This window comes from Vanacampus margaritifer, chromosome 2 (assembly GCF_051991255.1).
Source record: "Vanacampus margaritifer isolate UIUO_Vmar chromosome 2, RoL_Vmar_1.0, whole genome shotgun sequence".
NCBI lineage: Eukaryota > Metazoa > Chordata > Actinopteri > Syngnathiformes > Syngnathidae > Vanacampus > Vanacampus margaritifer.
Window position 1 is genome coordinate 32,259,611 of NC_135433.1, and position 22,215 is coordinate 32,281,825.

The 22,215-nt window shown below is 39.5% G+C and overlaps 1 protein-coding gene across 1 annotated transcript in view; it reads left to right on the forward strand.

Annotated features, from left to right (window-relative positions):
• Positions 1-1,858: 1,858 nt before the first annotated feature.
• Positions 1,859-22,215, forward strand: part of pde1cb (phosphodiesterase 1C, calmodulin-dependent b) — a 139,783-nt gene continuing 119,426 nt past the window's right edge. Inside the window, exon 1 of the mRNA XM_077558476.1 lies at positions 1,859-2,375. Coding sequence (XP_077414602.1) covers positions 2,132-2,375 — 244 coding nt within the window. The 5' untranslated portion in view covers positions 1,859-2,131. The remainder of the gene's footprint in view (positions 2,376-22,215) is intronic.

Consider the following 22,215-nt stretch of genomic DNA (forward strand, 5'->3'; position numbering starts at 1 on the left):
CGCGGCGGCTATGACGACGTCATAAAGGTTCACGGGCTCGCGATGCTAACACCGGAAAACGCGGAGCACAACCGAGCACGCTCAGGTGGACGTTCAATCGGACGACGAAGAGTGCCCCGAGTCCAATGCATATTCATCGGAGGAGTGTGTACACAGCTACTTGCTATTCCCCGGAAAAAAAGGCCATCTGCACGCGAAACGGACAATGGAAAGTGAAAGTAATCTGTTGTGCAAACCCTGCTCCCTCTCCTAGCACGCAGGAGAGCGTTACAAAAAGAAAAACTGTATTTGAAACATCCACATAATTGTAAATAGTACCACAGTTGCACACATTTGTAAATAGTTTGCGAAATTGTTTTGTCAAATTGTTACACTGTTGAATGGAAATAAACGTATTTTGCAAACTAAAAACACTTTTTCATTGTTGGTGGTGGTGTATTATAGAAGTAAAGCACTATTTAGGTGTTTGTGGCATCATTCATGGACAAAAAGAAGTGTACAATTCACTAGAGTGCAATTTTTGTTTCAAAACAGAGCATTTCGGTGAAAGTAATCATTTTCTATTGTTGATTACTGAAGAACGGAATACGGTAGAAACAAACCTTTTTTTCTGATGAAAGATGAGAGTTCAATCTTTCATTTGGTAGTATGTGTGTTTCCATAGTCCAAACACAACATTTTCTGTGGACCTTGAAAGATCAGTCAAAATGCTTAAATCGGCTGGCACTGGCGACATCCCGTTTCTGAAAACGTCTGGCAGTCAAAGAGTTAATAGTATTTGTTGAAGGATATTATAACATTTTAATACCTATTTTCATATATCAATTATTGTTACTGATCATGAACATTTTAATTCTTCATTTTAAGTTTGTCAAAGTGTCTTGTGTCCTGAGCAGGGCACATGATGTTGACCTCGTATGCTCTGGCCTTAAGCTGGGACCATATTATTTAGTCTAAAAAAGTTCCTTCTCATCACTTTGTGCGAAAACATATTTTCGCCCTTGATTTTGCTATACACTGATTGGTCCAGAATTTCTTGTTTTATTTTGTACACGTACATTGTGGTCTTGAACAGAACTTGCTTTGCTTTTCCATTAGTCACGGTCATTGGTGCTTTTGGGTCAAATGATAAAGTGAGATTTTGTTATGGAGAAGAATACGAAAAGTGCCTTGAAAATATACATATTTTGGCTAGAGACGAAGACAGCTGCAACTGCACTAAGAGTTCTATTGTTTGACATGTCCTTCAACTGTATAACACATTTGCTCATTCATGAAGGGAGAGATATTCTGCTTGGAGACTGAATTGTAATAAAAGGCTGGCCCTTCGAGAGGAGGGTGTGCATTGTTGATCAGAACTTGTCGGAGTTTGATTCAATGGTGCAACAGGAGATCTCCTCTAAGAATTATCCTGCGCAGGAAACTCTGTTCATTTCTCATCTCACCAGTTGGTTTATTGGACACGCAAAAGTTATGGATTAATAACTACACCCTTCATTGTGTCTGAGTATTTTTTATCTAAACTTTTTATTTTATATAATTATTATTATTTGACAAAACACCTTAATAAAAACCGGTAAAAGTATTGTAATAAAGTAAAGTAAAGTAAAGTAAAGTAAGTAATAACAGTATTGGTATCGGTGATACTGGCCCTGCGTCACTCACTATCCACGTGAATGTCTATTTCTATCTATGTCTAATTTAAGGCAAGCCAAGTCTCGCGACGTCTTTCGAGAAACGAGACCTGGGCTAATCGATAAACGCCACTTAACTCACTTAACTATTTGTGTTCAAATAAAGTCGTGTTTAAGAATTGTTGTGTTCATGTAAATAATGAAAAATAACTTACCAATGGATGAAAATAATCCGCAGCGAGTTGCCCCCTTGAGAGCTGGATTCGTTGACGGGGCAACTTTCTCCGCTAGTGACGCGTCTGCGGCGGAAAAGCACACCGAGGGACTGGGAGAAAACGCCGACCCGGTTGAACTTGATTGAAATCACGGTTCGCGGCCATTAGAGGCAAAATATCACGACCGGGGAGTTGAAATAACCTTTCAAGTGAAGACTTGGACCTCAAGTGTTTTTCGCTTAAAGTGGTCATCCGCTCCCTCGACCTCCTCCGCCCCCGGCGATGGGCTCCGTGACTTCCGCCTTGACTAGGACACGGCACGCGCTGGTCAAAGTGGGCTCGGAGCCGGAGAGTCACGACCCGGTGAGGAACCAGTTGGCGCTCGAGTCCGCCAGGAAGAGGAGTCGCAAGCCATCCAACCAAGTCGCTCGACAGCCTTCACGGCAGTTGCTCGCTGAGGTCCCGAGCCGGCAGGACTCGGACAGAGCCAAGAAGTCAGCCAAGGTCCAACACAACAAACTGAGCGGTGAGTACTTGAAACAATGGATGCCCACCTGTTGCCCTCTTAAGCTCTCCTCATGACCCATCGTTCTAGAGCAGGAGTGGGCAAACTTTTTTTCAAGTGAACATTATACTATTATTTATTGTCATCATAATAATTATATGTCATTGAGTAATTTAATCATACTTAACTTAATTATTTCATTAAATGTGTTACTTGGATTGTCAAACTGTTTAACACACACACGCACACACACACATCTATCTATCTATCCATCTATCTATCTATCTATCTATCTATCTATCTATCTATCTATCTATCTATCTATCTATCTATCCATCTATCTATCTATCTATCTATCTATCTATCTATCTATCTATCTGTCTGTCTATGTATATATATGTGTGTATATATATATATATATATGTATGTGTGTATATATATATATATATATATATATATATATATGTATGTGTGTATATATATATATATATATATATATATATATATATGTGTATGTGTATATATATATATATATATATATATATATATATATGTATGTGTATACATATATGTGTATATATATATGTGTATGTGTATGTGTGTATGTGTGTATGTGTATGTGTGTGTGTGTGTATATATATATAAATATGTATATATGTATGTGTGTGTATGTATATATATATATATATATATATATATATATATATATATATATATATATATATATATATATATATATATATATATATATATATGTATGTGTAAAAGGGTTATTGCCTGCATGTTAACATAGTCACAGAGTCTTAGTACTGTTCAACGTTTTGGTCTTACCTCTGTCATGAAGTGCTTGCTCTTGTAGGTTTCAGTATTCCTATTTACAGTACATACTGCATATATTAGGAATGTGGTTCTTCACCTGCTCTATGTGTAAATTGCCTTGAGACAACCTTTGCTGTAGATTGGCGTTATAAAAATAAAATTGACTTTGAGTATTTTCTGGAAAGCTTATTATGATCCCCTCCCCTGTGCTGTTTTCCTCATAAATGTATCCAATGCATGTGTTTTGAATCAAGCTGAATTTAACAATGGCATCGTCTTCATTTGGAAAGACCGCGTAGGTGATTTAAAAGGGCCAGTATTTTCTCTCACAAGGTGTAAATGCTCAAGTACGAAGCACTTACAGTGTGTTTTTCTTGTATCCTCATCAGCCGAATGTCACGCAGAGGTTCATCTTCGAGTAAAAGCATCACAATTACAGTGCCAAAACTGTTATCATGGAAACAGGAAAAGCACCCTCAGAGGAGTCACGAGCCCAAGGGCTCAGCTCCTTTGCACTCCAATTGTCACTTGGCAAAAAACCAAAAACACCTTTCTTTTGTAAAGACAATACACATTTTCCAGGGCATTCAGTTCCTCCTGCAATACAGCTGTTGTGTTATTTCCTGCAGCTGGTTAGCTGCATGCTTGCATCAGTAGATGAGAGCAAGTGGTCACATCAGAGGTAGAGTTTTGCATATTCTCCTTGAAAGTAGCTATTCATCGGATGAATATCACGCTCCTTTGAAGGCCAGCCTCAATACATTCGGCATATCTCCACTAGCGCTCACCGCAGAGGTGTCCTTGAGACCAGAACACGCATTGAAATGTGCTCTGTTGTATGCTTATTTAAGTTAAAGAAGGGAAGCTGAGCTAGTGTGCTAACTTGAATAGCTTCAGTTAAAGCAAAATGTTGAGTTGCAATTGCAAGTTTGAGATAATCTCTCTGAATGTTCTGAACCCCCGTTTCCAGCAATTGCTTCATTGTGTGGGACTTTGTAGATATTAGGCATGGTATCAGATTCTGATGGTATGATAAACCCGTGCAAAAATAGTGTGGTTTCACAGTATCACGGTATTGCAATCACAGCTCTAAAATAAGTTTGACATGTTTGGGTAAATAACTTTTTCCCATTTTTCAATTTTATTTTTAAAGAATATGGAAAATATTTTTGGTATGTTGGTACCGTAAAAAGAAAATAAACAAAAACAAAAATTCTAAAGACAGTGGTACCTTGAGATAAGAGTGACATGACTTTGAGGTTATTGAGACATAAGCCGTCATTCAGCCAAATCTTTTATTTTTTTTGTAATGTATTTTTTCCGTGGACTTAATCTCAAACTTGACCCAACCACTATAGCAATGATGGCAGTGAACTCCGCTCACCTCACCTCACCCTAGAAGCTTGAAAACATTTTGTGTATTTAAAACAACCATATCTTAGCCTTTCAGTTATCAGACGTAATGCTAATGCTAATTAGCATCTATGAAGCGGTGCATTAACCCTTTAAGCGAGAGATTCAAAACAAATAGTTCGGCAACATGTGCACTGCCAATATAACAGTGCTCACATTCATAAAGCCTTCGTCCTTTGTGGAGAATGACTAATTAGTGCCGTACTGATTAACCGAGAGAGGAGTTATGAATCCCACTACTAGGCAGGACACAGCCCACTACAATATGATTGGCTGCTGCATCCAAGCAGGACTGCAGGCAGTAGTGGGACTTCCAATAACTCTTCAATGAACAGTAGCCTTTGTCTCCGTTTTACACTGCTCACATGTGGCCAAAGCGGGCACAGCAGAAGAAGCAGCAATTTGAGCAAAATGGATGCAATGTGACCAAAAATGTTTAATACTTTTGAACTTTAATTATGTTAACTACTGTATGTTTTTATAAAATACAATAGTTTAGAGTGCTATTTTTTCAAATTAAAATACAAATTTGCAACATTTTTTGTTTTGTTACTGCATGTATTTGTAAACAAAACAAACAATATGGCTCATTTAAATTAAAAATAGCCTTGTTTTACCGATCCATTCAACTCCTATAAATCCTACTGTCAGGATTACTGCTCCCTATTTACAACTCACTCGCTCAATCGCTGCTGCTTCAAAGCCCTTAGACCCCAAAGGGAAGGCCTCTCCTCGGATGACTCCTAAAATACAGTCTCTGTAGTGGCGTTTCCATGACTGCGTCACAGCGTAGACTCCCACTGAGTTTACTTTCCCCCCCAGACTGGTGATGCTTGTGTGTTGAGGAGTCTCCTTCCTAACTCTCTGTGTCAGTCACTGCAGTGTTTGTAAACCTCAACGACCTAAAAGTGCACGTGACACAGTTCACGTATTTAAAGACTGTTTATAGAAGTCTTTTTTTTTTTTTTTATAAAAATTGATCAATTGTGCCACTTTGGTGCTTTGAAGAACAAAACAAGATTCACACCATTGTGATTCATTACTTATGCCCAATCTATCACCAGTTATTTGTGTTTTCTTCACCAACCGCTTAGTTGTACAGTTCAGAGCCAGCCCCGTATGTGCGCGTCCTTCCCAATCGGGCCACATTTACAAGAACTTACGGGGATGAGCGGAAGTCCTACTCGAGGTTAGATACTCCGCTGGCCAGATAAACTCCCAAATGGGATTTTGTGCTGATTGGCTAAAAATTATTTAGTATAAAAAAAAATCTTACCTTCATGCGCGAAAATGATGCATTCTCGGCTTAAGTCTCTTCCACCAAAACAATTATCTTAACTCTTTGACTGCCAGACGTTTTCAGAAACGGGAAGTCGCCAGTGCCAGCCGATTTAAGCATTTTGAGTGATCTTTCAAGGTCCACAGAAAATGTTGTGTTTGGACTATGGAAACACACATCCGACCAAATGAAAGATTGGACTCTCATCTTTCATCAGAAAAAAAAAGTTTGTTTCTACCTTATTCCGTTCTTCAGTAATCAACAATAGAAAATGGTTACTTTCACCGAAATTCTCTGTTTTGAAACAAAAAACGGAGAAAAAGAGCTTTTTGTGAAACGATGTTATTTCATGCACTCTAGTGAATTGTACACTTCTTTTTGTCCATGAATGATGCCACAAACACCTAAATAGTGCTTTACTTCTGTAAAACGCTTTCACCAACAATGAAAAAGTGTTTTTTGATTGCAAAATGCGTTTATTTCCATTCAACAGTGTAACAATTTGACAAAACAATTTCGCAAACTATTTACAAATGTGTGCAACTGTGGTACTACTTACAATAATGTGGATGTTTCAAATACAGTTTTTCTTTTTGTAACGCTCCCCTGCGTACAAGGAGACGCCAGGACTCGCACACAGTTTACTTTCACTTTCGCATTGGTCCGTTTTGCGTGCAAACGTTACACTTTCTTGACGGCCTTTTTTTCCGGGGAATAAAAAGCAAGTAGCAGACTGTACACACTTCCTCCGATGAATATGCATTGGACTCGGGGCACTCTCCGTCGTCCGATCGAACGTCCGCCTGTGCGTGCTCGGTTGCGCTCCGCGTTACAACACCGTCATAGCCGCCGCGTCAGCGGTTCCAATTTCGCCGTCAAGCTCGGATTCACCTTCATCATCATCGTCATCAATGTACTCTTTTAGCGTTGGTCGATGCCTTTTGTCTTGTAAGTGTAGAGCTGCTTGCAAACGCTCGCCATTGCCCGTTCCCTCCTCCATCTAGCTCCATCTAACGTCTTCTACTGCCGCGTCAATGCTTTCCAACCACGGAGTCACCATCATCTTCATCATCGATGATGATCATCGACATCAACAATGTGCTCCTTTAGCGATGCTTTTGGTCTTTGAAAAAAACGGCTCTGGCGTTAGCTCCTCGCGACCGGCCGCCATTTTTCCTTTGTTTTCCATTCTGATCTCCTGCTCGACGCTCTAGCTCCGCCTCTACTGACGCCCACCCGATCTTGTCAAAAGAGAGTCATCGCTGCCCTCTAGGGGCCAAAAATAGTCATTAGGCTCACGAGACCTGCTTAAAACTTTCAGGAGAGCTCCGCAAGCCTTCCCAGCACCCGTTTCAAAAAAAAAAATAAAAAAAATGGGAGGACGTCTTTTAACGTCTTTGGCGCTCCTCCGTAGGTTTTTGCAGAACGTCATTTAACGTCTTTGGCAGTAAAAGAGTTAATAATCCTTTGCCGATTTTCGTTCTACTCTACTGTTAGCCTTTTCAAATTCTTCATCTAGACGCCGTATCCTCTCACTCAAACCATCCATCCACGGCAAGTACATAAAAAAAAAAGCTGAGAAAAACAGCAACCACCTAAAGTTTTTCTCTTGGGTTGGGTGACGTCACGGGAAAAACCGTCGCACAGCATCTACGTGTCGATCGAAACTCGTGACGTCACAAAATGGGTCGTACTCCGCAGTGGAGACACAGCTACAAGCGGACCGGCTGAGAGGACCGGTCCTGTGAAAGTCCCTACCCCCCTCCCCATACCCGAACATCCTGTGGTGGAAACGTGGCTAATGGGGCTCGTGATGAACCAAAACTTACCATTCTTTACTGGAACTTAAAGAGACAGTGTGTAATCTTTAGCGCCACCAAGCGGCAAAGTAATAATTAATTCATAAAAAAAAAAAAAAAACACTATTGATTTCAATAGTATGCAAAAAATATGTTATATCACATCAACGTAATTTAAAAAAAAATGTAATCGTAGGTCAAGTAATCACTCATTATATTACATATGGTTAGTGACGATCCTTACAGGAGATCGGACATGTTTCACCGCCGTCCTCCTGTTACGGATACCCGAAGGGCAATCTCGTGGATGTAGTTAGCCCTGGCGGTGCTTGTAGCTCGTGTTGGACCCAATGAGTTGACCACTGCTTACCTTGTAGGGGTGGGACAAAAAAACAATTCGGCTGGATATCGTTCGGCAAGTAGAGCTATAAGGACCGTATTTGTAGCTGATTCCTCAATCGATACAAAATCCGCCGGGAATGCTTAGATTCATTGCTTTTAAAGCTGTGGACCAGGTATTGCGTGGCTGTGAATCGGTTGCATGTGTAAGGCTCAATGGTTTTCATCTTTTATAATAAGAGCAAGAGCTCTTCGCCGTGCTCTACTTGTTTTGTTTACATTTCAGTAGGGTCACGATTCAAGCTACTTCCGTGTTTACAGAGAGCCAGCAAAGTAGCGCTCATAGATGCTTCATTCCCTGGATGGTGTAAACATAATGCAACCACACATTACGCACCTTTTCTGGGGGCCCACCGTCAACGCCGGGCTCGCACACGGCATACAGTACAGTACAGTGTGCGCGCATCACAGCAAGTGACAAAATGCAACTGGCGATGACAGAAGTTAAAAAAAAAAAAAAGATGGCAGAAGTCCTCTCGGTCCACTTGTGCATTCTGGTGTTGGTACTGCGCACGACCCCAATAACTCCAGTGACTATCCAATGCATGCATTCAAACTTCACACAGGTATGTCCCAAAGCAAACACACCAGCACCAGCTAAGCTAAGCTAAAAGCACACCGCAAGCATCTCATTTCTCTGTTTGTGGCTCCCTGTCAGTGTAAACAACTAGGGCAAGAAGCAGATAAGAGAATTGAGACCTGCCTGCATTTATTCCTCAAACTCAAATCTGTTGACGAACATGAACAGTTGTGATTCCGTGGCCATTGTGTCTTAGAACTTATTAAAAAAAAAAACAACAACAGCGAACGTCGTACATTAACCAAAAGCAACAATGAATGTGACAGCAAAAGAAAAGCAAAAATTGTTGATAAAAAGGGATGGTCACTTTTGGCAATATTTTTGAACATGTTAAGTGGTAAAAATGTGTTTGATAGATTTATTTTTCGATAAGGTGGCTTGATATTTCTTTTGACTGGACAGTAGGTTTATTTCATGTCTCAAATATATGTTTCTGAAATACTTTTCACTGTACGTAAATTTTGTTTAATTGTGTTGGTGTCTTTTTAAAGGTTAAATATTTATATTTCAAATTAAATTACTAGCCTTTTCTTTTCCTGATCCTAATGTGAAATAGAGACCCTCCCAAATATACCTGTCAATAATAACTAATAAATACTTAAACTGTGATACATTTTTCAGTCATATCGCCCAGCCCTTTGTTGCGGTCCATTTAAATAATTGATTTAATACATTAAAATATAGAAGACGTTTTTTTGTTGTTGTTTTTGTTTACATGTTTGAAGATAATGTAAGAATTTGTGGTGTTTTATGATTAACGTCTACAAGCAACAAATTAATCAATTATAATATTGTTTGAATATTGAAATGAATCATATCTAATCAAAAATCGTATCACTCCCAAACTTTAGCGAACCGTATCAAACTGTTCTGCTCTGAAAGATATCGTATTTCAATCGAATCACAACCTGTGTATTGAGATACGTATCGAATCGGCCTCATGCCAGAGATTCCCACCCCTATTACCCTCTACAGCTGGGGCCTGCTGGTGGTCGTTGCCGAGTCCCATGATTTGGGCTCCCGCCGCTTTTGCTAGCTTTTTTAAAAAAAATGATAGCTTCTCCTGCTAGCCACTCTTGTTAGCTTCCCCAGCTAAATCTGTCTCGTTCAGTCTTTTGGCCTTGCTCGCCCAGGTTCACGCAGGCTGCCAAGATGGATGCTCCCAGGACGCTCGTTCGCTCACGCAAAATAAAAATTGGTGGTAGGGTTGCAAATCTTGCAATGTGTGGTCTCTCTGAATCACCGTAGTGCGCACGCTTCGAAATGCACGTGCTTCGGCTGCATTCTATTATATATCGACATCTAGTGGTAAACCTTTACACACTGTCACTTTAGTCACTGTTGATGGTTCTGATAACCATGTTGAATTAAGGAATTCATGATAAAGGCATTGACGGTGAACTTGCCAAAAGATATACAGTATTTTATGGATAAAGCAAAGTCTTTGGAGGTGAAAGTACATTATGCATATTTATTGGCTTCTCATTCTAAAGGATGAATTTTCAGTCATTCTTCGAAAGAAAATTACATACACTATCAATTGTTGTTAGTGTTGTGCAGTCAGGAGACTACTAATACATTTCCCTGGCTCATACATTTATTTTGCTTCCTGAATAAATTATGTCTCGGCCTATAGCAGGGAAATCACTTTTATGATTATATATTGTATTTAGTGTGAAAGGACTTTAAAGATTGATGTGATCAAAGTCTAGTTGACAACAAACCAGTTAAAGGGGCTTAATTGATCAGTGTCTGTCTCTTTGTTTTTGTTTCATTGTGGAATTAAAAAGGTTTTTCTTCTTCGTCAAATCCTGGTACAAGATTTAATTGCCTCCATCTGAGCCCAAAACAAATTATTTCAACAGATATACTGCAGTCTGTTTCAGTAGTGTCCCAGAAGTGTTTTTAAACTTGAAAAAAAAAACGCACATTTATGGTTTGACAGAAAATCGAACAACATCACTGAGCAGGTCCATTGCGGTAATGAGACAAACAAAACACCCTAATGTACCACTACACTGGCACCTATCCAGCAGAAAAACAACACACCTCCAGTAGTCACGAAATGCATTATAAAAGCAGCTCAATTTTCTGACTGGATCTAAATACAGAACAGTATATGGCTCTTGTTTGATGAAGTAGGAAAGCACCACAACCAATCCGGCAAGCCCAAGTGGACACTGCTACCAAAATGCTTTCTGTAGGGTAAAAAGCTGAGCAGGAGATGGAACAAACCCATTGAGCAACCCCTCCCTCTAGTGGCCACATCGTTCCCTCAGGGGTTTATTGAGGCCAAAAATATGTTGATAAATGAAATGTGCTCCAATTTTGATACTGTAAATGTATAGTATCGTATGCCGAGAAACGTTTCTTAGGAGTGGTAATATGGCGGCCTTGCGGCTTCAAATGTCTTGGCCTATCGAATATCCAGTAATATATACAGACCAGTGGTCTGCACCAATCAGCTGAGGCTCTCTCTAGTTGTTATATAAGTATACACACATTTTGGCATAGGAGCTTAGCGCTGCCACCTGCAGGCAGGGGCACGGTACTTTCCGGGCTCCACCGTGCGCTTTCACTTGCTTTTTGGACGAATCAGAAAGAACAAATATGTCACACACATTCATTAAATACATTAGACAGACTGTTGAATGTCAGCATGTGCAGTACATGTTAATGATAAAACATGCACTTTCCACCCTGTTCTGCTCTTGTTCCTCTCCTCTTCTATCCTGTCCTACCCTGTTGTCCGGTTCATCACTAACAAAACTCTAATCCAATCTGACATTGCTGTATTCAATTTATGTTACTCTTCCACTGGATGTACGTTTAACCAAATTCGTATTTCATGCTATGTGAGCCCATATAAAGTCAATTCAACGGCACTCGGTGGTGTGAAACGGCAACAGGATGCGACTTGAACAGAAGAACAGGCAAAACACTTGACATTGATGTGCCTTGAATGCACAGATGACGTTGAAGTGCTTGAGATAACAGACTGCATAATCCTCAGTAGGGATGGGTGAGTACCGATACCAGATATCTGTATCGGGATGATACCTCAAGATATCAGTTTCAAAGAATTGCTGGCCAATACCAGCATCGGCAGCTGTCGCTCCACAGCTGGAATGAAATGTGGTTGGTGATGGGCCGTATGTTGTGGGTTTTTTAACAGACTGTCATAAAAAATCCAACTCGCTATTGCACTGAATGTAATCTCAGGGTAATGAGAAAAAATGACTCCAAAGTGTCACTCATGTCCAGTCTTCTGTATAATTCTGCTTTGATGCCGTTCTTTGCCGAAAATCACACTTCGCAAAGATTGGAGGTTGGAAATTGAAGCAAGGTATTCCGTGCTTTTTTTCTCAGTTCTGCCTTATTTGCTACGCCTGTCACCACATACTAGGCAAAGCCGGATGATTGGTACGTACGAATCACATTTCATGTCCTTACTCATAGCCCAACCAGGCCTGTACAAATTAGTAAAAAGTAAAAGTGATTAAATTATTATTATTTAATTATTCTGTTTTGCATTTTCTATGTTGTGAACAAGCAACTTTTTCTGTGCAAGTGTTGCTGTTGTTTATTTAAAAATATCAGAAAGTGCAGTTAGTGTTTGAAGCCTTTCTGAGGGAATGTATCTGCTCATTAGCCAGACGGTTTTAGCGTCATCCAAACGTGACAGATTAACATGCATCTTAAGTCCGCCGGGAAGGAAATGTGTGATGCTGTGGCAGACTCCTGTTTCCCATCAAAATGTTCTCCTTTTTTTTTTTATTCTGTTGACCCAACGCTCACGGCCGACTGTTGTGTCTTCCTCATTTTGAAAGCTACCATGCTGAGTAACCCACCACCACCACCACCAAATAAAACACCAAAAAACATTACCCTTCTTTGACATTTGTTTGGCCGTGCTTCCGTCAGTATGTTGCTGCGGCAGGTGCCACACATGGCTGTTCCCTCAGGTTCCCAACATTACCTTTTTAAAGGTGTCTCTAATGAGCATTTAGCAGGGGGAAAAGAAGGTGCCCTGTCTCTCGGTGACTTAATTACAAGACTGTCACTGTGGTGACAGCGGTGTGGGGACTGAAAAGGCCTGTGTCATTCTGCCGATTTACAGAAGCCGCTAATGAGTTTGTTTTTGCTTTTTTGTTTTTTGTTTGATTGTGTTATTGTCATATTATAATTTACAAACTATCACTTGATTTCTGGACGAATCAACATGTTTACACTTTTGACTACAGTAATGTTTTTAGAGTAACAGCAAGAGAATATGTTTAGCCTTTGACTTGACTGAATTCACATTAAGGCATATCATTAAAAGTAAATTATCCTGTCTTTTTAATTGAGTAGAAGATTCAATAACATAACTAACTGCCAGTACCAGTAAAATACAAAACACAGTAAGTAACACAACTAGCAGTCAGGGGATATAAGTCATAATCAAGCAATAAGACTAAACTACCATTAACAGCTTTAATAAACAAGATAAAGCACATGAGAGAACATCATTGCACAGAGGAAACTGCAGTAGCATATAAGGCACATATCACGAGACTGCTGTATATCACTATAGATACTAAGTATACATTTACACCAGTTTTTCCCACCAAATGAAAACTTAACAAAAAGTATAAATAATGAAATAAAAATCTAATTTCATTTTACCTTACAAAGTGTGAAATATGGGCCTTTTGAATTAAGCGCACTGCTATTATTATTATTATGATTCTGATTACTATACATATTATATTATCCTTCCATCCATTTTCTTAAACGCTTGTCCTCACAAGGGTCGCGGGGGCCTATCCCAGCTGGTTTCGGGCAGTAGGCGGGGTTCACCCTGAACTGGTTGCCAGCCAATCGCAGTATTATATTATCCATCCATCCATTATCTGAACCACTTTATCGTACCTTCTGCCATATAATGGCTATCACCAGAGGGGTGGACTCGAGTCATGTGACTTGGACTCGAGTCATGAATTTGTTGACTTTAGACTCGACTTGACAAAATGTTAAAAGACTTGCAACTGACTTGGACTTTAACAATGACTTGTGATTTCACTAGGACTTGTAAAGACTTGCTTCTTCCATCAAAACAAAAAGATTAAAATATATGTTGACGATTAAGTCCCAACATTTCAGTGTGTGTGCGTCACTGCGCGTGTGTGTAAATCTGCAAGCTGGGCTGGCACAGCGCCGTCATTCAGACATGTCATGCAAACCGCAAATGGCGGATTTTACTTTGAAGTCTGCCTGCATGGTGGCTTGACTACTTTTCCTTTAACATTTTGGCTTGCATTATCGACGTTTTTATTGAAATGACATATTTTCTACCACCATTATCACAATGCCACCCCGAAAGTATATTAAATATTAAATTAGATGCGAAGAAACCGCAAGTTGATTACGCTGTCATTGTATGATACGGTACAAGTCTCCGCCGTTCGTGGCTAGTAGCTAGCTGTTAGCGTTAGCATAAACCAGGCACCCGTAGCCAGTGGCTAGCAACAGTAGCTTGACAGCTGTTGCTTGTCTCATTTGCTTTTCTATACTACTTTGTAATACACTCCCTGTTTAAACAAAGAGAATGTGCCTTAAATTGCACTTGGATGTATTTTTCATTATTAAAAATAAATAAATAGAAATTTGCCTTTATTTATAATTATTTCATAAAACACTAGCTTTAAATAAAACAAAACAAAAAACATTCAAAATGTCCAATATGGCCATTTGGATTTTAGGAACACAACTTCAGGTGCATTACAAGTGTAATATAACATAAGGCAGGACACTTTTTTTTTTTTAATATATGGACCATGTATAAAATAATTATATATATTGCACTTAAAGTTGTGTTCCCAACAGCCATATTTGACATTTTGAGTTTATATATATATTTTAATTTAATGGGCAAAAGCATTTTATAAATTAAATTAAGACAGAGTCCTATTTATCAGGTTTCAGTATTTTATTATTTTTTTAAACAATCCGATCCGTGATTTTTGTGATCCGTTGCACCACTAGTTGTTTGGGTACAAAAACTATGAGGTGGTCAACAAAAAATGAATTGCAGTATATCCAAGATTAGATCACTGATGAAGAGACAACAACTTCAAACTCCCTTTAACATTTGAAATTGCACAAAGAACGGTAAGTAAGCTAATTGTCAGTTGTTTATTGTTGCTAGCTGCGTAGTAAATGAAACTGTAAACTCACTGGTAACACATTGCAAACACGACAATGTGTTGCACCGCTCTGGGTTCACTCCCTGAGTCCCTGACTCCTACTTTGATGGTCACCTGAAATAATATAATCTACGATGTTGTGAAAATGACTTGAAACTCAAAGTGTGGGACTTCGCTTGAGACTTGTCAGTCTTGACTTGGGACTTGACTTGTGACTTGCAAAACAATGACTTACTCCCACCTCTGGCTATCACTACACGTCACTGGTATAAATAGATGACAAATATATTTTTATAATTAATAATTTTCGACAAATTAAGTTATAGGTATATATTCACACATCACACTATAAAAACATGAACCAGGTACCTTCTGCTTACAGGGTAAGTGTGCTAACCACTATACCATTCATTCAGTTAGGCTCAATAGCGCATTTTACTTGCAGTTCAGTGCGAACCAACACAACCTTTGGGAATTTAAGACAATTGTCATTGCACTTTGGCATTGAAAATGTGAAGGATAATTGATTGCTTTGAATTCATTTGGACAGAATGTTTACTGATAAAGGCTACTTTTGTCACTATCCCATGGAGGTCTCAGAGAAAGTGGGCATGTGTTAAGTCCACAGAGGCGGTGCGGGGGTGGGTCCGCACCTGATGACGTTATAGCGTGAGTACCCGCTCGTTTTCTCGTGTTGGGAGGGGCTGGTGCTTGGAGAGCAGAATGACCTAGAATTTTTCATAGAGGGGCGAATGGAGGAAAACACCAATTCGGCCATATTTTTGGTGATGAATTAGCATTCTAACTTGGTTAAAAGCTCCAAAAAGTAGATTTTTTTCACGTTACTATCCCTTTAAATTGGATAGTTTCATGCAGCACCCCACATGATCTCCTAATGGCACACTAGCCTAGTGTGCCATGGAACTCTGGTTACCTATGCAACCCAGTAGACGTGTGAATGTTTTTTCTCGATTTTTTTTTTTTTGTTTTAACGCACAAAAAGGGTAGAAGTTGTTTGAGATACGAGTTGCTTTTCTTTCTCTTTTTTTTGCCTTGTCTTTTTATGAGTGAGTTTTAAGCTTGCTACAGCTACAGTGAAGTGAAAAAATAGAGCAACCAAGGTGCAACCTCTTTGGAATCTGTCTGGAACTTTGGTTCACTAACTTTGCAGTGCTTTTACAACAGCTGCACTTGAATCAAAATTTAATCACGAGGTCAGGTCATATGTTAGCCCAGTAAATCCCCTAAACTTGTGAAAATAAAAATAGAACGAAATAATCTAAATATGATAAAAAATACAGAGGAGATACTCATTTATATTTTGAATGTGTGCAAAGATAAAATATAGTAAAGGTGTGGCTGTAGCAGAATGAAAATGAAAGCGCCTTGAATTTCACTTGATATTTATAAGGTCATTCTGTATTTGACAAGAATGTTCAATGTGCAGGGATGAATAGGCATGAGAGTGTGATGGTAGTTTTGAGCAGTTCAGTTTTGGAGGTTGACTAAATATTAAGTTTTGAAATAAAAGGGTAATCGTTCTTATTAATCGCAATTTCAAGTAGTTATAGGAAATGCTTGATGTCAGTTGTTGCTGCTGAGGGTGGCTCAATCAATTATGTTTAGAAGGCAAATCCTTTATTTCTACACAGGGCCAGGTAGCTTTGAATAACTTGATAACTCAATTCACCTTTTAAAAATTGCATTTTATGTTTTCCTTGGTTAGGGTTTTTCTTTTCATATGTTTGATGACCTTGAACATTAAAGTGGAGAAACTTTGCAGAAAGCATTGGAGCAGAGGGCAATTATCTTTTTAAAGGCACTATAGATGTGATGTAACAGTGCAAAATCTGTGTTTACCTTTTTTTTCACAAGCAAAACTAAGTTGATTAGCAATTACATAACTTGTTTCATTTATCCCAACAAATAAGACCAACCTTCAAAAAGAAGAAAAATCAGCAAAAGCAAGTGTGTGTGTGTGTGTGTGTGTGTGTGTGCCAACAATTTTGATACAGGCTAAATGTGTTCTGTCACTGTTGAGTTATTTTGCTCATTGCCTTTGATGTCATGGAAGGAAGGAACAACACTGTCTCTTTTATAACAACACACAGCCTAATGAGTGCCATGTGTTGTACTAACCCCTTGTCACCGTCCTCCTGTAATGCATGTGTTATGTCTGAATGGTCCCGCCGTTGCCTAGCGACAGTGCATTGCCCCTGCCGTAATGACCCTTGTCAAAAAAAAAAGAAGATCTTAACAAGGATTCGGCAGATGTGCAGCGGCAGGCGACGCCTCTCGGAACAACTTCTGCACAGCACATGTTTTTAAAAATGGACCCAGGCATTAAAGACAATTAACAGGTCAGACTGCACGGCAGTATTAAAGTATTCACTATTATTTGGGTTTACCTGCAACTTTAAAGTATAATGTACAGTACTTTTATGCTGTTTTACCAATTTTGAGATCAATAGCGCAAATATTTATTATAATTATAGGAGTATCTCTCTGAATGTTCCAAACTTCTGTTTCAATGCCAGTGTCGTCAATACAATACCATCGTGTGAATGTAGCTCAGCTTCACATACAGTGAACTAGGGCTGGGCAATATGGCCCAAAATTCACATCACAATATCAATTGCATACGTCCTCGGTAACGGTGTGTATATATTCATATATATATATACAATTATTTCTGTTCTTTCAGAATTACTCACGTTTCCTTGTTGAATGTTGAACAGCGAGAGGCGCTCCGTGTATTTTTAGCAGGTAACAATGTTTGTGCTTCCCCCCCACCCCCTTTGACGAGAACGTAGACAACATTTTCCTCTGTGGCCGTGATTGGTCAAAACAAACGTGCACAATGCCGCATCGTCCAATCAGGTTGAAGTATTGTACAGAATGTCCCTCCTTTCACAAATCACCGTGGAGCAATCACAATATCAATCTGGCTATTGCCAGGTTAATCCATATCTACAGTATAGGCAAATACAAACCTTTTTGAGTGGGTGTTAATTACTTGCAGATTTTCCCAACTGACTGCAGTGCTTGGTTCTCTATCCCCCACAAAGTGTGTGGTTCACTGTACATATACTATATCTTTTTTGTTTAAATCGATGCCACCTTTTGTTGTAATTGTTTCAAGAGTTTTCAGTCAACAATTTCACGCAATTACCTTAAGTCTTAACAGATTGTGTCCATCCCTAACTTTCCCAATAACAGATTTTGCACATTTAACCAATATTTATACATCTGCTTTCAATAATTTGTAAGTTACTTGTCCCTTATTTGTGAGAGTCTTTGATCAGTATCAGAACCATACAGAAAAAAAAATGAAATGTTATGATCTTTTGTCAAATGTAATATCCAAACTCCATCACCGTTCTCTTTTAAATGAAATATTTTGATTAATATAATTTAAAACATTGGCTTTGTAAATCAGGCTGTTTCAAAGTGGATGGTTCTGTCTCGCAAATGAGGCACTGCTCACCCTGCCACCCTGAACTGTGGGCCAATGCTGAGTACCTCTTTCTTAACACTAGGAGGTAGCGACAAGATGAAATGCTTCTAACTTGTGGAAGCAGTGCGAAGAAAACTGATCATCCAAAAAGGCAACAAAAGCATCGGATGCATTTTCACTCGTAGAGAAAGTACTTCATCACCAAGAAATGCTGAGAATTACACTTGCCAATTAGTGGAGTAGGTCCAATAGTTGGTTGTGTAATTTCACGCTTGATGGGTAGGCAGACACTCTAGACTCCAACTATTTGTATAGAAGCAAATAAAGAGTCAATTTTCAAGGGAAAAAACATAGTGATAGGCTCCAGCGACCCTTGTGAGGACTAAGCGGTTAAGAAAACGGATGGATGGAAAACAAGGTAGTTTATTGTTCATTATAGAGGAAAGTGAACCTTTTCTCCTATATTGTTCAAAACAAGCTTGATGGGGTGGAGGGGGAGACACACACACACAATCTCTTAGTTGAGTGCGTTATGCAATGTCCTCAGCAACTTTGAAAATGCATTGCATAATGTCAAATGCATTCAATGGGAACACACACACACACACCCGGAAATCATTTTTGCTTTTAGATTTAGTGAAGAAGTGTGACCCATCTCAAGAGGTTGAACAGACTTGTCAAGAATCGACTACTACTCCGCCTCGACGCTTGAAGCTTAAAGTCAATTAATCGTTAATCACGTGTTTGTGTTATCTCACCTTCCAGTCAATTTTTGATTGGCCAGTCTGGTGCCGTTGCTGGCCTTTAATGACCTGTGGAGCAGTGGTGTTGGGGGGAGTACAAAAAAGGTCTTTATTACAGAAATATATATATATTAAATAAAGAACAACAAAAGGCGCTGGCAACCAACCAGGAAGAAACATAAAAACTAACCAAAAACACTTGCAAACGGCATGGGAAAAAACGAGACAACTGAAAATCACTTGCTATAATAGAGCGAGCAAGGAAGGTACTACTCCACGGGCGCACAAAAAACAAGACACTCGAAACTACAACAAAAAACTACGCGGAATACAAAACTACTTACACGCGTAAAGACTGTGATAACAAGCACATGAACTATGAAATAACTAGGAAAAACACTTGGCACAATGACGGCGAGCAAGGTGAATCTTCTGGCCTCCGATGCTGTTGCTTAGTCCCTTTTAATGTCCTTGATCATTGATGTGGTTCAGGTGCGGCACTAGTGGGACACACCCCCTCACTCTCTCACTAGAAAAGAACAGGAGCATGACAAAGAGTACAAAAAAAGGCTTATTGCAGGCCTGGGATTTAGCCAGGCAGGCTAAGGCAGAGGTCCCCAACCCTGGTCCTCAGGGACCGGTATCCAGCCTGTTTTCCATGTCTCCCACAGCCAACACAGGTGGAGATCGTTATCAGCCTTCTCCAGAGATTGCTGATTAGCTGATGATATGAATCACCTGTGTTGGCTGTGGGAGGCATGGAGAACAGGCTGGATACCGGTGCCTGAGGACCAGGGTTGGGGACCTCTGGGCTAAGGAGCCAGCCGGGCTCCTCATATGGGAAATTGAGGTAGCCCAACAATTTTCCGACCCATTGATAAGAAATATGGTCCTTTTTTCAAGTCGAACTGAATGCTGCAACTAAAAAACAAGATGTTTCAACAGCATCCCTTTTTATTTATTTTTAACAAGAACAAAATAAAATAAAACAAAAATCTGATGCATTGACATGCAAGGTTAGGACATCATGAGACTGAGAGAGACTGAGAGACTCAAAGTGAGAGTACGGCCTTTCTCTTTTTGCCAATCCATATGCTGTCCGGAAAAGTTGTTGACTTGGGTTTCTTGTGTGGAGTTTCAGAAACTCCGCTCAGAAAGCGCCACATGATCGACCGCGTCAAGACAAAAACTCGCCGTTGGCATGGGAGAAGTTGAAGTACGCAAGACGTCTTGTGAGACTCGTCACTAAATCATGGTGTGTGAGCAGTGATTAAAAAATGGCATGGGTGCCGTCTACTTTCAATTCAGTCGCCAAATGGACGTGTTGTTTTTATAGCATATCACAAATCTGTTTGCAGTGTCTGGAATCTATTCCACTCGCGATAATATTCAAGTCGCCATCTGGGCAAATGGTATTGTAAACTGAGTTTGCCCAATTCAATTTTTAGCGGCGATTGGTGAGCTGCCGAACGTTAACGCTCAGCTCTGTTGTTGTGGAGAAGCATCGCGGGTAGCCTCGCGCTGCTAGCTTCAACTAATCTGATCAATGCTACTCATAAAAGATTCATACCAACAAGGGATGCACGATAATGCTCTTTTCAACTGATACCGCTAAACTAATAATTTAGAAAGTGTCAATGTCAATATTATTATCGCCAGATTTATTCATTATCTGGTTTATCTGTATAACGTCGAATTGGTCGATAATTGCAGATAATTATCGGCCACCAATAATAATAATAATAATAATGGATCAGATTTATATAGCACTTTTTTGGACATTCAAAGACGCTTCACAGTGGTTGCATTATTCGTGTGCTCACACACGTAGCCACAGCTGCCCTGGGGCAGGCTGACACAAGCGTGGCTGCCAGTGTACGCCTTCAGTCCCTCCGACCACCACCAAACCATTCAAACACCAGTATGAGTAGCACTGGAGGCAATGTGTGGGCACGACGACACATGACTTGGGGAGAGCGGGGATCAAACAGCCGACCTGGTTACTGAACGACTGTCTCTACTTCCTGAGCCACGGCCGCCACAATTAATATCGTGCATCCCTAACACCAACGAGACCACGGGACTGGCAGTGAGGAACAATTTCAACGGTGTCAAACGCCATCTTCATATAGACAATAACTGTACTATTGAGAACTTTATTCATAGTAGAAGTCATCGTTATTGGCCAAGTATGTTAATACTCACTAGGAATTTGTCTCCGGTATATGTAGCTACTGTGGTATGAAAGAGGCTAATTATTTGTCCTCTTTTGCGTGTTCCAAAAATTTTAAGACATACAGGCATACATAAAAAACATATAAAAATCCGGATGCTTGTTTTTCTTTCAGCTGAACAATCTTGTCTAAGAATATTAATGACCAATTATTCAAAAGACCTAGCGATTGATCTCAAAGCGGTGTATTAAGTCCGTTCTTGTCAACCTGACTTCCATAAGTTGAGCAAATATATCTTTTATTCAAGGATCTTGTCACGATTACATAACAGCAGGCGTACTCTCTGCTGTGTCAATCTTGACTTTCATCTCTAATTCACCCAAGAATCTATCGTTTTTAAAAAACAAAATGTTTCCCAAAACTGACTTCCTCTCAACTTAAACACATATACATAGACTTTAAATCAATTATCTAAGTATCTATCGTCTTGTAAAAACACAGAAATGTTTCTCAAACTGACTTCCTCTCAACTTAAACACATATACTGTACATAGACTTTAAATCAATTATCTAAGTATCTATCGTCTTGTAAAAAACACAGAAATGTTTCCCAAAACTGACTTCCAATGCAATTGCACTCAATTCAACGTGACAGCATTTTCGTAAATATTGCTCCGTCACCACATATGTGTATACTTCAAATACCGTAGGAAAATCCAAAATCATGGACTTCGTCCAACCAAACGACTTAAAATTTATCACCATCTTTCTCACATAAATTCCATCTTCAATATAATTTTGCAAAACGAATTTACCAGCCGAAACGCTCACAGACAGACAGAATCCCTAAAACGTGGATAAAGTGTCCACTTACCGTAATTAATATGGCCTGGAATTTTATTCGTCCGTGAATGCTCCGCTCGCAAAAACATCGTTTTTACAGCATCGGGTCACCATTTTGAAAGAGGCTAATTATTTGTCCTCTTTTGCGTGTTCCAAAAATTTGAAGA